The 14397-nt window shown below is 40.1% G+C and overlaps 1 protein-coding gene across 7 annotated transcripts in view; it reads left to right on the top strand.

Annotated features, from left to right (window-relative positions):
- Nucleotides 1-14397, top strand: part of DOCK4 (dedicator of cytokinesis 4) — a 435623-nt gene that overhangs the window by 190231 nt on the left and 230995 nt on the right. For all 7 annotated transcript variants that reach the window (XM_070264886.1, XM_070264887.1, XM_005609313.4 and 4 more), the window contains exons 5-7: nt 1904-2000; nt 7008-7156; nt 12200-12284. In XM_070264886.1, coding sequence (XP_070120987.1) covers nt 1904-2000; nt 7008-7156; nt 12200-12284 — 331 coding nt within the window. The remainder of the gene's footprint in view (nt 1-1903; nt 2001-7007; nt 7157-12199; nt 12285-14397) is intronic.

Raw genomic sequence — 14397 nt, 5'->3', positions numbered from 1 at the left:
GGGATTAACAGCCTGTTGGCCCACCAGCATGAAATAGCTGCAAAGGACTCATAAAATAACTGAACAAAATATAATTTCAGGGACAACTGCTTATGACTATTTGAACATTGATTTTGGTATAATTAGGAAGAAACAGCTGCCTCATCTAAAATGGCAATTTTGTGCTTCTTGAAAATTTACATTTTGGTTGAACAAACCCCAAATCAACTTCCTGCAGACTGAATTGCCTTTATGTTCTTTCCTGGCTCTTCGGAGCAATGTAGGACTGATGGGGGTCCTTAAATTAAATTATGGTTTGCGAACAGTGAGGCCACTTCTGTATTGTTTAATTCCTGCTGAGGTCATGTCATTTTTTAAATGTTAAATACGTTGTCGAGTTTTCCTGGAAATTCATTGTTCCCTCCTTAACCTTGCATCCGATCATTTTATAATCTCTATCTCAAAATATTAATCATTGAAATTGCAACAGCTGTTTCAAAAGCAAAATAAACGTACTACCATTTGAAAGTGTCGTATGTGGACTTGATGAAAGGTTCCATGTATGTCACAGTTCATATATTACTGTTTACTTTTATTTCTAGTTTTAAATCCCAGTTTTACATTTGCAGCTGTGTTTAAGCTCTACAAAGAAGGAAAATATTCACAGGGCAAGTATTTTAGTAGCAGTATGAAATGAGGAGGTGAGACTCTGTTGGTGAAGAAATCAAGGCAAGAATTTTATACTTGCTGTCATGAAGACTTTGCAAAAGATAGTTATACAAACTTTGGACATAACATGAAATAGGAACTGCACAACAGTTATTAGCCTCATGCTAAGAAGTCATTTCCCCTGGATCATCTAGACAACCATGTTCGATATCTAATATGCTGTTACGTTCTACATATTAGATATTGTCCTTGAAAAAAATATACTCAAATGAAGAAAATAACCCCCGTTGATATAGTCAGTAGCATTCTTTTGAGAAGTTGTAGGAATGCTCGCCACTTAACCTACAACTAAACTGAAAGAACTTGAAAAAAGAAATTAGAGATGAAGAAAAAGGTTGTTGTGTGTCAAAGATAGGATACAGGGGACAAATGAAATTTTTTGGGGTTTTTTTTCCCTTTCATCTCCTTATGTATCTTCTCAACATCAGGACCACTGTGCATACCCTACTAGATGTTGGTCTGAATATTTTCCAAGTATAGTTTCTGACTTGTACAGAAGAAATAGGAAGAATATATTCCCCTAATCATAGAGAGGAGCACTTTGCAATGGATATTCAAATATTTGTGATGTCGCAAACTCTTAATAAATTCTAAAATTCGTGATAACATTAGTAATAGTACTAATCATTTTTCATGGTCCTGTTTGCAAGTAATAAAAATGGAGTGTTAATGAGATCAAGGAGTGTTTAATCAGTATCGTGTGTCTAGTTAATCAGTACCGTGTTATCTAGTTATTTAAGTTAGTTCGGGTGCTTGCAGCATACTATCCTGATCATTGAACAAGTCCGTCACTCCCTTTGAGTTCTGTGGTCATCGTGCTTGGAAAGCAAAAGCCATCTCACAGTTTGTGTAAGCCTGGTGACCTCATGTTACACATGGGGCTTTCGGGCTCAGGGAGATTAAATGAGTTTCTGTTTAGTGGTCAAACTGTGGCTGGAGCAGAAATTCTGATGTTGTTGCTTCTCCACCGCATTGCTCCAACTTGATCCGGATGAAGTGACTGGTCATTTTGATATTGTACCACCATAACCCACAGAGCATTCCTGATACAAGTTCATAATCAGATGCTGGTTACTTCCTGCAGAACCAAAAATAACGAGGCAGCTTTTTTTCCTGGTTTATCTTTTAGAGTATTTAAAAGAAAATTGTCTGTGATGTTTGATGTTTATTTTGTTTTTCTTTTTTAATTTTACAGACAGTTTGAAATGGTTATTCCCACTGAAGATTCTGTTATCACAGAAATGACATCAACATTAAGAGACTGGGGAACCATGTGGAAACAACTCTATGTGGTAAGTAACTTTTTAAGGGCATAATTTTTCAGGTCGTGAATTGTTTTAAGAAATAACTGAGGGGCCGGCCCTGTGGCCAAATGGTTAAGTTTGTGCACTCCGCTTCAGCAGCCCAGCGTTTCGCTGGTTCGGATCCTGGGCGTGGACATGGCACCACTTGTCAGGCCATGCTGAGGTGGTGTCCCACATAGCACAACCAGAAGGACCTACAACTAGAATATACAACTGTGCACTGGGGGGATTTGAGGAGAAAAAGCAGAAAAAAAAAAAGAAAGAACTGAACCAGAGTAGGCATCAACTATGCTTTGAGCACCCGGTAAGTCATTAGTACTCCTCCGGGAATTGGAGATACAGAGCATAAACAGACAGTCTTGTTGTAATCTTATGTCCACCAAGCATGGGTTTTATAAGTTCTTTTTCAAGCTGCAGGAATGTAAAAGATACATTTCTGGCATCTAATCAAATAGGATGGTTTACATGGAACTAGTGTTAGGCTTTCTGAATATTTTTAGTTTTCAGGGAGAAATAAACATTTTCAATACAATATTCTAATTCTCTGTAAATGATTCAAGTATTCTGAAAATGATAGACTGCTTAACAAGAATCAATGAGGATATTCTAAATATGTAAAAGAAAGGAATGTTTCTTAAAAAAAAGAGACAGTGGTCACTGTTTTGGGGGTATGTATATGTACTTATTTACTTATTATAACTAATTACATTTATTCAGAGCTTTCTATGTCACACCCTGAGGGAGGTACTCCATATGCAGTATCTCATTTAATCCATACAACCACTCAAGAGATAATGACTGTGATTGTCCCCAGCTTACAAATGAGGAAAATGGGGCCAAGCGTAAAGTACTTGCTCGAGATCAAGTAGTTGGAAAATGGCTGAGCTGGGAGCCTGATGTGACTCTAATATCCTTACTCTGAACCACTGCATATGTGGAACCTTGGGAGTAGTGAAATTTTGGGGAAGATAAATACTATTTCTTCTTTCATTTTCAAAGAAATTTATAGAACAGCTTAACCATTTGGAGAGATGTGTTCAAAATACAAAGGTGTGCTTAGCCTGACAAAGCAATTTGAAACAGCCTGTCAAAGAGAAAATCCAAATTAGTGAGGGACATTGGCACAGAATGACAGTTTTTAATGTCTGGCACATATAAAGTGTAATAGGATATTTCATTGAGGCAAAAAAATGTGAAAAAGTCACTAATAAAAACCGTTTTGATGTTGGATTTCTCTGACCATGCCCTGCTCGAGCTGGTGGCTTCAGGACTCACTAGTAAAATCCGTAAGACAGTCTTCGATGAAATGCCAGAATCTAAGCTTTGCTGGAATGAAGTAGATGGAAAGTCAAGATAACTGAGCTCAAGGGCTCTGTGCTAGGAGACTACAAAGGAAGAGCAGATCTCCTTTTTAGATTTTTTAAAAAAATTTATGTTGGAAAGAATATAAAATCCAAGTATTATTTTTCTTAAAATAACATTGTGCATGACACTAACATAGAAAATGAAATTATTTGAAATGTTCAAATCACTGCATCCTTAATGCCCAGCCTAAGAGTTATAAAAATAATGACAGTCTAAGTTTCATCCATTAGTTGAGCTGGAGCACCAGCACTTATCCTTTTATGTAGCTGCTTGTGGGGAACGAAGTTGAATTCCTCTTGATTCCGCCTTTTCCAGCTATTTTTACCTGCTTTTGAGGTTGTGAGCATCTGTTTTGGGGACATACGTGATTGGCTTTAAATCTGTGTGTTCTAAGCGCTCGGAGTAACCTCACCTCCTCGTATCCTGAGTAATGGAGACAGAGAATTATTTAAAAGTTTCCCTGGGTACGGGAAAGGTAATCGGTTATGTTAGGAGCAAGTGAGAAGTTTAACCTGAAGACATTAGATTTTTGACCTTGAGAATGAGGCTGACTTGGCTTTGTTGGACCTTCGGTTTCTCTTTTCTTGATGTAGATGTTTTGGTTCAAGTCTATTAGACTTGAGTGTTTTGAAGCGCTGTCCATGTCCTTTTCCAACAGTTGTAAGGTGCCTGTTTTCTTCTCTGGAAGATGTTTGATGAGGGTAATAATGTGTTGTAAATTGTAAGCAGTATATGAGATATACTTAATTGAGTAGAACATTTAGCATAAAAGCACGTGGTAGCCACTTGGGAAATGCTAGTTGATCTTTTTAATAACATCAGTAAGAGCCTAAATAATATTCTCTAAAATATCACTTAATAAAATAGCAGTAATATAACCATTGAAAATTTAAGAGAAATATAGCAGCCATCTTTTACTGAGTACTTTTGTGCAGGCCTTTGGCTGAATATTTTACTTCTGTCTGCCCTGGGGCTCTGACAGTTTTTACCTCTCTAATCTTATCAAAGATAATCTATCCAGGGCCCCATGCTAAGTGGTAAAGCCTGAGCCTAAATCTGGATCTGCTGCTCCAAAACCTGTGTTTTCATTTTGAGGCAAATGAAAACTTATCCATTTTCTAAAACACTGAAATACTCACAATTAACTTTTGCTACATTTCTGGCATATTGCAGAAAGTTTTAGGTATTATTTTATTCCAAGTGTTTAACATTGTACCCTACCTTTTTCATTTAATATTAAATGAAAAGCATTTTTCCTATTTCTGAATAGTCTTCATAACCAATTTTTAAAATCCACTTTTTAAAGAAACATCATTTTATGACTAGCTGTCAAATCAGATAGGTACTGTTTTCATACATTAGTAGGGTGGGGTTGCTGGTCAGGGCTGCAGTATGTCAGTGTTCCTGCCACCCCTGCCCTGAAGGCAAAGCTGACCAGCTGTTTTCATTTGTATAAAGGATCCAGCTTCCTTCTCATCTCAGCATTCTCTTAAACTTGAGTACTAGAGGTGGCATCTAGAAAATCAAGCTCATCGCACTGGACAGTGCCGAACACCTTCCCCAAGGACCGGACAAGTGACATTCACAGTGTGACAGTCTGTTCAAGAGGGAGCTGGCTCTTTGCTTTGCTGCATACAATTTGACTTATTTTATATCTTCCTTAATTTCTTTGACTTGAGTAGACCTTTCCTTTTGACCACTGGCTTCCTCAAGTTTTTCTTCATCTTCCCTGCTTATTCTTTTCCATGACCTAAGCAGAATCCACCTCTCAAGGTCCAGAAAAACGACCTCCTATACGTCACAGTATTCATTCATTCATTCCTTCATTCATTCTCCAGCTCTTGGGGCTAGTCAAGGCAGTCACAGCCATTGTCATTGGGAGCTTCCAGCAAGAGGAGAAGACAGACACTGAGCAGTGAATTTCAAGAATATTGCTTTACAGTGCCCTTGTGGTGACTTGTATGGGAGTGTATAACATGAGTAGAGAGCGAGAAGTAATAGAAGAGTAGCCTCGGTAGGGTGCAGGAGGAGCTGAGAGGAGAGCAAGATTACTTATATGTCAGAGGATCAGGGATGACATTGTGGAGGATGTGTCTTGTCGAGGTGGCACATTTGTCTAACCTGCACAGTACGTGAAAACGCTTCATGTCACCAAGAGTTGATAAAGCAGAAGACACGTCACTACTTTTCAAAATAAAAAACATGTTATGACTAAACTTCTGTACCCATTACACAGAACTTGATATTTCTGGCACCTTATCACTGTAGAGAACTTTCGGTGAATGGTGATCTCAATACTTTTATACCATTGTGCATGTAGTGTAGTAATAATTTTTTGTAGAAAGTAAAAGCATAGCTTCTAAAGAAGTTAAGAAAGATGAAAAGTAAATACTTATAAAGGGTTTTTGCCCTAAGAGTTTCCGGGTAACAGACATAGACTTATGTGTTGGTAAAGACACGATATTTGTAGAGGGCTTATTCCGGACCAAGCCCATAATAATAACAGTATTAGAAGGAGCTGATACTTACATGGTATTTATTCGAGGCCCGACATTGTTCTCAAAGTTTTAATGTATTAACTCATCAATCCTCACAACAACCCTATGAGGGTTGTTACTGTGATACCCATTCTACAGATGAGAAAATAAACACAAAGCGGTTAATAAATTGCCAAAGGTTTTTCAGCTAGTAAATGGCACAATTGGAAAGCAGCTCGAGGTGCTTTGGCTATCCAGTCTGTGCGCTTCATCACTGTGCTGTACTGCTCTCTTCACGAATATTCCCTCTGATCCCTAAAACAACCTTCCAGGGAGAAAGCACTGTCCCTGTTTCACGATGACAAAATTCACTCTCAGAGCCTGCAAAACTAGTAAGTGGCACAACCAGGATTTGAAGCCAGGAGTTTAAGCCGTCTTCTTTCAGCTAAGCCACCTTGCTTGATGAATTTCACAGGAGAGTATCTTGAATCTACATGAATGTTTAGCTAGTAAGAAAGAAAACACCACTTTTTTCCAGAGGTCTGAATACTGACCAGGTAATAGCAGTGAAAATCCATGAGTGACGGAGTTTGAGAGCCCCGTCAGTGAGCCCATCTTATGATGGAAATGCAGGAAAGCATGAAGACCAACACGCAAGAGATAATTGGAAAATGGTGTTTTCCATTGAATTGGCCTTAATTACATACAGCTGTGGTTGAGAGAAGGGCGACCAGAATGTGAGCAAGAGTTGTCAGGGAAGATTTCCTGACGGAGGTGGAAGTCAGGTGGAGCCTTGAAGGACGGTAGAATTTGGATAGAGCTAAAGAAAGGAGCTCTTGAGGTGGAAAGGGAGGCACAGTATGTCAGCCTCGGGTCTGGAGGCCCAGGGAGGACACTGGGACACAAAGTGTCTGTGTTGAGGAGTCTGAGAAGTGAAGGTGGTGGATTCTTGGACATGAGAGCAGCGTCATGCAGTTGAATAAAAGCCTATAGAGCAGTGAGTGTGCTTGAGGACACGAGGGGAGAGTTAGTCTGTCCACAGAGTGGCGAGCACAGAGAGGGCAGCAGGACTTGCCCTCCCTATGCTCTGTGGTTGCCTCACAACTCAGTGTGGCGACTGACCACCGAATCTCCACGTTTGCATATTTCCTAGAGAAATGAAGGTGACCTCTTCCACCGGCTGTGGCACATCATGAATGAAATCCTGGATCTGCGGCGGCAGGTGCTGGTGGGCCATCTGACTCACGACCGGATGAAGGACGTGAAACGCCACATCACCGCCCGCCTGGACTGGGGCAATGAGTGAGTACTGGCCACTACAGGGACAATCTCTGAGGGCTGAACACAACGGAAGCGACAGAGGTGTGAGCCACCATTGGGTAATATCTCTGGAAGACGCCTTATGGGGCTTTTCCAGTTTTCCCTTTGGGGGACTTAGTGCAAACTGAGGTTGATGGAGCTGAGTGCCTGCCGCATCTTCCAGGGCTGGTGTGGGCACCAGGATGTTGTTTGTTCTCTAGTGCCCTGGGTGGTGTGATGGTGTGCATGTGCTCATGGAATATGAAATGTTCACAAGGATCAATCAGATATGGCTTCTGCTAAAATAGGTCTTATTTTCAAATAGGTTTAGGTTTGGCATGTGTCTTTGCTTTTACTCTATTAACCTGTATCACTTCCACGGTGATAGCTTGCCAGTGTGATCTGGAGGGTGACAGTAATGCTAACAGCCTCTATTAAAAGTCTTAGGATAGGTGCACCCATGGTGCCTTTGATTATTGCCCTGATTCGGCCTGTGTGTGTATATTAGCCACTTTGAGGAGCTGCTTGGGAGAACTCAGTAAAAAGCTGTTCTTGACCAATACTTACTTTTAAATAAAACTGTTAGTGACTAATCTAACAGCCAAGCACTTTAAACAGTAAATCTAATCACTTAAAGCTCTGATGAAGGTTGATACTGTTCTAAATATGAATGTTAATATGTAGCTAAGAAATTAGGAAAGCCAGCTTTGACAATGATCCTAAGTTTGGATAGACTTAAGTTTAAGCAAGTTAATGGCCCCTCAGTGTTGTACCTGGCCATATTCTCCTTTCCTTTCCTCTCCTCCAATCCCCATTTGCTTTTGGGACCTTTGAAGGATCTTAGGGCAACAGAATAAAAAAAAGCAGACAGAAATGGAGAAAACAGCAGGAGGTACACCGCAGATAAATTTGTTTCTTACTGAATCCCGGAAAAACCAATTTGAAACTAGAGGGCTGCCTCCCCTAACCATAGGAAGTCGCTTTATCAGAAGCCAATTTTGATTCCTGCCAAGACAGTCCATACTACCGATCTCAATACATGGACCTACTAAAACGTTTTAAACCTCCATCTCACACAGCGAGCTTCTGGTATCTTGTCAAGTAAGATGTGCCATTCGTCCTTTTACAGACAATTAGTAGAGTAGCCCTAATTTATTTATCTCTGGAAGATTCATTCCTTCTAGGGAATAAAAAACAAGTGAGGGTGTGGAATGGTAACAAGACATTGGACTAGGAAGCCTACTCTGCTTTTTTTAAGGCTTGAGACAAATTTCTGAGCCTTTCTTGACGTCAGTTTTTTCACCCATCGAAGGAGTATGTTGAACCAGAGGAGGTCCAAGGGCACTTTCAGCTCCTGGGCAGTCTGATTCAAAACACACAGCATTTCCTGAGAGAGAAAATTTGCCAGCTCTTTGCATTGAGCCTGCAGTCTTGCTGTGTGGGATGGGGCAGCGCTGTGAGGGGTGGAGCTGAAAGCTGTTTGAGCGTGACTTATGCTGCCTCTCTTTCTTGTTTCTTTTTTATTTTGAGAAAACTTTGAGTTTTCACTGATTTATGTTGGTTCTTAGTCATTTTGCTGGTCCTCATTTAAAAGACTAGTTTGTAAACAGGAAAAAAGTTGGATGAAGTTAGCTTATCAAAAATAGCTTCGAAATATAGAGCAGGCAAGAAGATGATGCTTTTCCAGTTTTCGGAAGGAAGATAATGACAGAAGGAAAGGGAAAGGAAGGAAAAACATTAATTATGGCTGAATCATGACTCACTTTTGACTCACATGAGTTCTAACTTATGCTTTGGGCAGTTCTGGGGCTAATTTATGGTAAGTTGGTAAAACATTGATGCTTGAAAATGAGCAATATGATGTATTTAGATCATCCTCAAATTCACAAATTTTCTGACGTCTCATTCTGTTTTCTTTGAATTTCTTTGATCACTTAAATAAAAATGACTTTCAACATGCAGATTGTGCATTTATCTTACTCCTTTAAGTATAAATTAGTTTTCCTATTAAATAGTGCTACATGGAAAGCAAATTCAGGTAATTCTCTTGCATATTAAACTAGGTCAAATTGTCCTGCAAAATTATGTCAGCATGTAGATCTCTGGATGAACATAAATTAAGAATGTGTTCAATCTCAGGTTGTATATCAGACTGTTGAAGAGTGGGGAAGAGAGGTCCTCTGGATGGGGGAAGCTTGGGAGGAGGGGAAGATAATCCATCTTGTTCCCTAACGGGGTCATCAAGAGAAGTGTCCTCCCCCTGGAAGGCTCAAACAGAAGATAATGGTACCTGTTTCTGTTCCCCATAGAGTCCTGTGCTGTCCTTTGACTTTCCTGCTAAGATTATACAGGAAAGAGAGTCAGTTCATCCATCCTTCCTGATGTCCCAGAGTAGTTTGGTGACTGAGTTGATGTAAAACCTGACCCTCCCCTCCCACCAATGGCTTCCCATGTCCTGAAAACTCTCCTTCCATCTTGTCCCTTTGCTCCTTGTCACATTTCTTCTTATTGTTTTTAAAGCACTGCCCTGATCCTGTTCTGTGAGCTCAGAAACCTCAAACAGCAGGAGGGTATCCTAAGGATATATCTAGGAATTAACAAAATGAAATAGAAACACATAAAACTCTCTTCACACAGCCAGAATTCCCAAGAGCCAGCAGTTGAACAATCAAAGCCTTAAGAGAGGAAGAGACTTGCAGATTACAGGCTCCTAGTGCCCACAAGCTCAGGAAGGTTCTGGACCCCACACCTGCTCTACAGCCTCTGCACCTGGAGTTAGTCTTTACTCTTTCTGCAGTGATGTAGATCAGCTGCCCTTCGTGCATCTTTTCTTCCCTGTACCACATGGCTGATGCTGTCTGAATTTTGAGATGCAAGTTCGCAAAGAAGGAATCTCATTGAGATCCAGTATCTATCATTCCTGTTTAGACTGAGCATTTTATACCAGCCACTCCTAAGCTGCTGACCAGTCCATGGATTAATTGTCTTTAGGTCAGTTTCCTACCAATTGGCCAGTCAGATGTGGCCCAGGAAGAGGAGATGGTCAGATGACTAGACTACCTCAGCTCTCCTCTGCCCCCCTCAGCAGAGAATGTGGGTAGGTGGCTTCTCATAGAAGGAGCTGTGGGTAAGGTAGGTGCCAAGATTCCTATGTGGTTATATAGCCTCTTTCCTTTGCTAGGTAATCTTTCCTCAGCAATGTTGACATGTTGTCAAATGATGTCTTCCATTGTGGTATGGTGGTTCTCTCTTGGGAGGGGATAGAGACTGAGGAATAGATTTTATCAGATCTGAAGTGTAGCAAGGGGGATATCTTAGTCAGCTCAGGCTACCATAACAAAATACCACATATTGGGTTGCTTAAACAGCAGACATTTATTTTCTCACAGTTCTGGAGGCTAAAAGTCCATGATCAAGGTACCAGCAAATTCACTTTCTGGTGAGGGCTCCCTTGCTGACTTGTAGATGGCCGCCTTCTTACTGTCTTCTCTCATGGTCTTTCCTTTGTGCTTGCATGGAGAGAGAGAAATCTCTGGAGTCTCTTCCTTTTTTTATAAGGACGCCAGTCTTATTAGGTTTGGGCCCCACCCATGTGACTTCACTTAACCTCTCTTACCTCTTTATAGTCCCTATCTCCAAATATAATCATATTGGGGTTCGGGCTTCAATATATAAATTTTAAAAATTTCATTCCATAACAGGGAGACTTGGGTAATTTAAATACAAATCGCAGTGCTGTTGCTTATTTGAAGGTTCAACAAAAGTTAAAGAATGCAAGTGTAACTTTTAAGTTTCTCAAAGGGAAACGTAATTAAGAAACTATTTTAGTATCTAAAAGATAGCTCCTGCCATCAAGAAGGCCACAGTCTTGTCATCTTCTTAAGAAAATCTATCCCTCGCAGGGGCTGGGGCAGTGCCTGGCTTGAAGTAGGTGCCAAATTAATAAATTCTACTACAAAACCTCTACTGAGGTTTTGGGGAGGGCACAGAATTTCAGGATTTTTTTTATTGCAAATGTGAGAAAGCTGTGGTTCTGTAACGGGGAGTGCAATGAGGGAAGGCTTCCGTGTTAGAGAGTGATGATGTGAAAGGGATGTGGAACACATCATCCTCAGAGAATTAAGCGTGAGACCTGGAGTAGGGTGGTTGAGGGGCATCTGATAGAGAGATGGTATCTTGGCCTTGATCTATAGGGTGTTACAAAGGCATTGTGAAGCCTTTGGGATGGTCGTGGATGGTTAAGGAGATGAATAGAATTATATTGCATTGATATCAGTGTAGTAAAGTGTATGCCCTGGAGAGGAATATGTTATCAAGGTCACTAGAGGGAAACTGGCAGGGTTATACTCATTTTTCTCTGTCTGTGGTAAGATGTCACAAATCGGTTACCATACTTGGTCCCTCTGAGGCTGGATGTGTGACCTTAGAATAGTCTCAGCACAGCAAGCCACATGTCACCCACACACAAGAGGCTAAACCACCCCAGGCCTAGAAGTACGCTGCCCTAATTTCTGTCCCCTGCCTTTACTGACCCCAGAACTTGCCATGAATGAATGACAACCATGCGCATGTTACCAGAGATTCACATTAGGAATGAGTTAGCTCCTGCCATAACTAGGTATTTTGGTGCCAGGTCAAATGCTAAAGACCAAGCTCCCCTCTCCTCAACTCTGATTTCTAAGAACAAAATTATGTCTAGTTCTGGTTTCCACCCCAGTCTAATGTGGAAGGGTTTCTGTGGTGGTGGTTTATGGAGTGCTGAATGCTCCTCACCATTGCAGGAGCTCTCCACTGAGAGTGACATCCCCTCACCCACCCCCTGATTTGCCTGCCTTTGTCTTCTGTTTCTCAATTTCTTCCCAGTGTCCAACCTGGTTACACTGGCTACTCCAACCATGGTAACTAGTAATGCAAAGTAAAAAGTATGTGTGAGAGAAGCATGGCGTGTGATATATCTAATTTCAGGGTAATGTAGTAAAAATAAATTATTTTTAATAAATTCTATAGAGGCGACTTTTCTCCCAACTTTTGCAATTTGTTTTCTAGACAACTGGGACTGGACCTGGTGCCTAGGAAAGAGTATGCAATGGTGGATCCAGAGGACATCAGCATTACTGAGCTCTACCGATTGGTAGGTAGAGAAGTCTTGGCTTACAGCCTCACTGCTAATTTTGTGGTTTCCATGGCACTCTTCATACTTACTTAATTTTGTAAGAACAGGATGTTCCAGGTTTAATTTGGAGCAAGTAAAGAGAATTGAGAGCTGAGGTGACCATGCTCCAAATAGAAAACTGAGACACTTTACCTTTCTCAGAATGACGTGACATTCTCTACTGTGCCCTCAACTCCCAGACACTAGGAAGTAAATCCAAAGAAGTTTTAAGTTCTTTTGAAAATCTTGGTACTTTTTGCCTAGTTTAGTGAAATGCTTACAAGTCATACATATTTCTCTGTTGTGTTTCAGGACAGTGCTGTGACTAATGGTATCCAGTCACTGCTCACCAACATGTTAGCTCTCTCCTGCCCCATTATCACTGTATACATAGACTGCTCAAAGTGGCTCCTCCTTGGTCTCCAACTGCTGGTCCTACCCCTACCCCTACTAGAGCCCTATCCACGCCTAAGTGCTGAAGCCTATTACTAATCCTAAGATATTTGATCATATTGCCCATCACAGCATCACCTATGACTTGAGTTCTTTTTCTAGTTACATGTAGGTTGAAGTCCAGTTATCTGCTTGGCATCCAGGTTCCCCAAATCTGCTCCATTCTTCCTTGTATATAGCCTTGTATTCTTAATACTTGTATAAAATTTATCTAATCTCTTGATACTAACTAAGCTCTTTCCAAACCCCAAATTGAAGAAGAATGTGGTTGGGAAGGGCTTTCAAAAGCCATTCCCCCAGGGGTAATTTTACTTTGATAGAGTTACTACTGCATCTTATCATAATGTTCCAAGGAGGAGTGCCTGTGGCAAATAGTAGAGTCCTTGTTGGAAGATTCTGCTTCTTTTGCATAGCTTCCCAAGCTTACAATATTTTTCATAGATTAGTGGGATATTCTTGACCCAAGATTAACTGTATCTGAAAAATGTGGGGGAAACATCATCAGTACATCCATTAGGGCTTATGTCTGATTTGAGAAAGCAGTTCTTAATACCACTTACAATTTTTGCCTTAGTCATCAATCTGTTCAGATTATTTACATCTGATTATGTCATTTGGAATAAATTCTATTTTTGTGGAGAATTTCCTTTCCTTTACAATGAACATAGTTTAAGGTCAGTTGGAGGGAGGCAGAGATGGAAGAAGGAAACAAAATAAGAGTATTCCAAGTTAAAGTCATCATTAATTCTTAGTTTATACAATAAATAAATTTTGTATAATTTGTCAGTTACATCCTCTAATGGGACATCTTTGTTGTTGTTAGTTTAACTCATTGAGCATCATATTTTGTCTCTCACTTTCTAAATCTCTTACTCCATTTGAAGTTTCTTGAGAATGGGTACTGTCTTACGCTTACTTTCTCTATTAAACCCCAAATAATCTTGTGCAGTGCTTTGTGCTTAATAAGCAAGCACTCAGTGTTTTTGAGGTCATTATGATGTTATGAAAAGACCATGGGTTATAAATCCAAAAAACTAGATTTGAATTCCATCTCTTCCTTTTACCAGCCCTGTGATTTTGGACTTACTGTTTAATCTCTCAGAGCTTCAGTTTCTTCATCTATCAAATTGGAAAATAATTCTTATCATGTTTGTCATGAAGATTAAATAAGAAATGCAAGTAAAATGCCTTTTCTTGACAGATAGTATTTGCAAGCACCTAAGCATTCAATCAATTTTCATTCCTTTCTCATCTTCATTTCATCCTTATTAGAGAGGCAAGATGACAAGAATAGTTGATAACTTGTATGCTAAATCTTAAAATTAGATTTGACTGTATTCCATGAAGTAAATAAACAATAGAAGCTTAGACATGATAGAAATTTATTTCTCTCTCACAATATGTAATCCCAGAGGCAGGAAGTTTTGGGCTTGCTGTAGTTTCAAGATGTCAAAAGCAGTACAGGCTCTTATCTTTCTGCTATGCAGGGCATGGCTTCCATCATCAAGGATACTTCAAAGTACGATATAGCTGCCAGAGCTCTAGCCATTACATCTGCTCTCCAACAGTAGGAAGGAGAAGGGTTCTTCTCAATTGATTCAAACACTTTAATGAGCCTTTCTGAAAATTCCATACAACA

The sequence above is a fragment of the Equus caballus genome, chromosome 4, assembly GCF_041296265.1.
Source record: "Equus caballus isolate H_3958 breed thoroughbred chromosome 4, TB-T2T, whole genome shotgun sequence".
Lineage (NCBI taxonomy): Eukaryota > Metazoa > Chordata > Mammalia > Perissodactyla > Equidae > Equus > Equus caballus.
The sequence above is the reverse complement of the archived record's forward strand: the minus strand, read 5'-3'. Positions and strand labels throughout refer to the sequence as shown.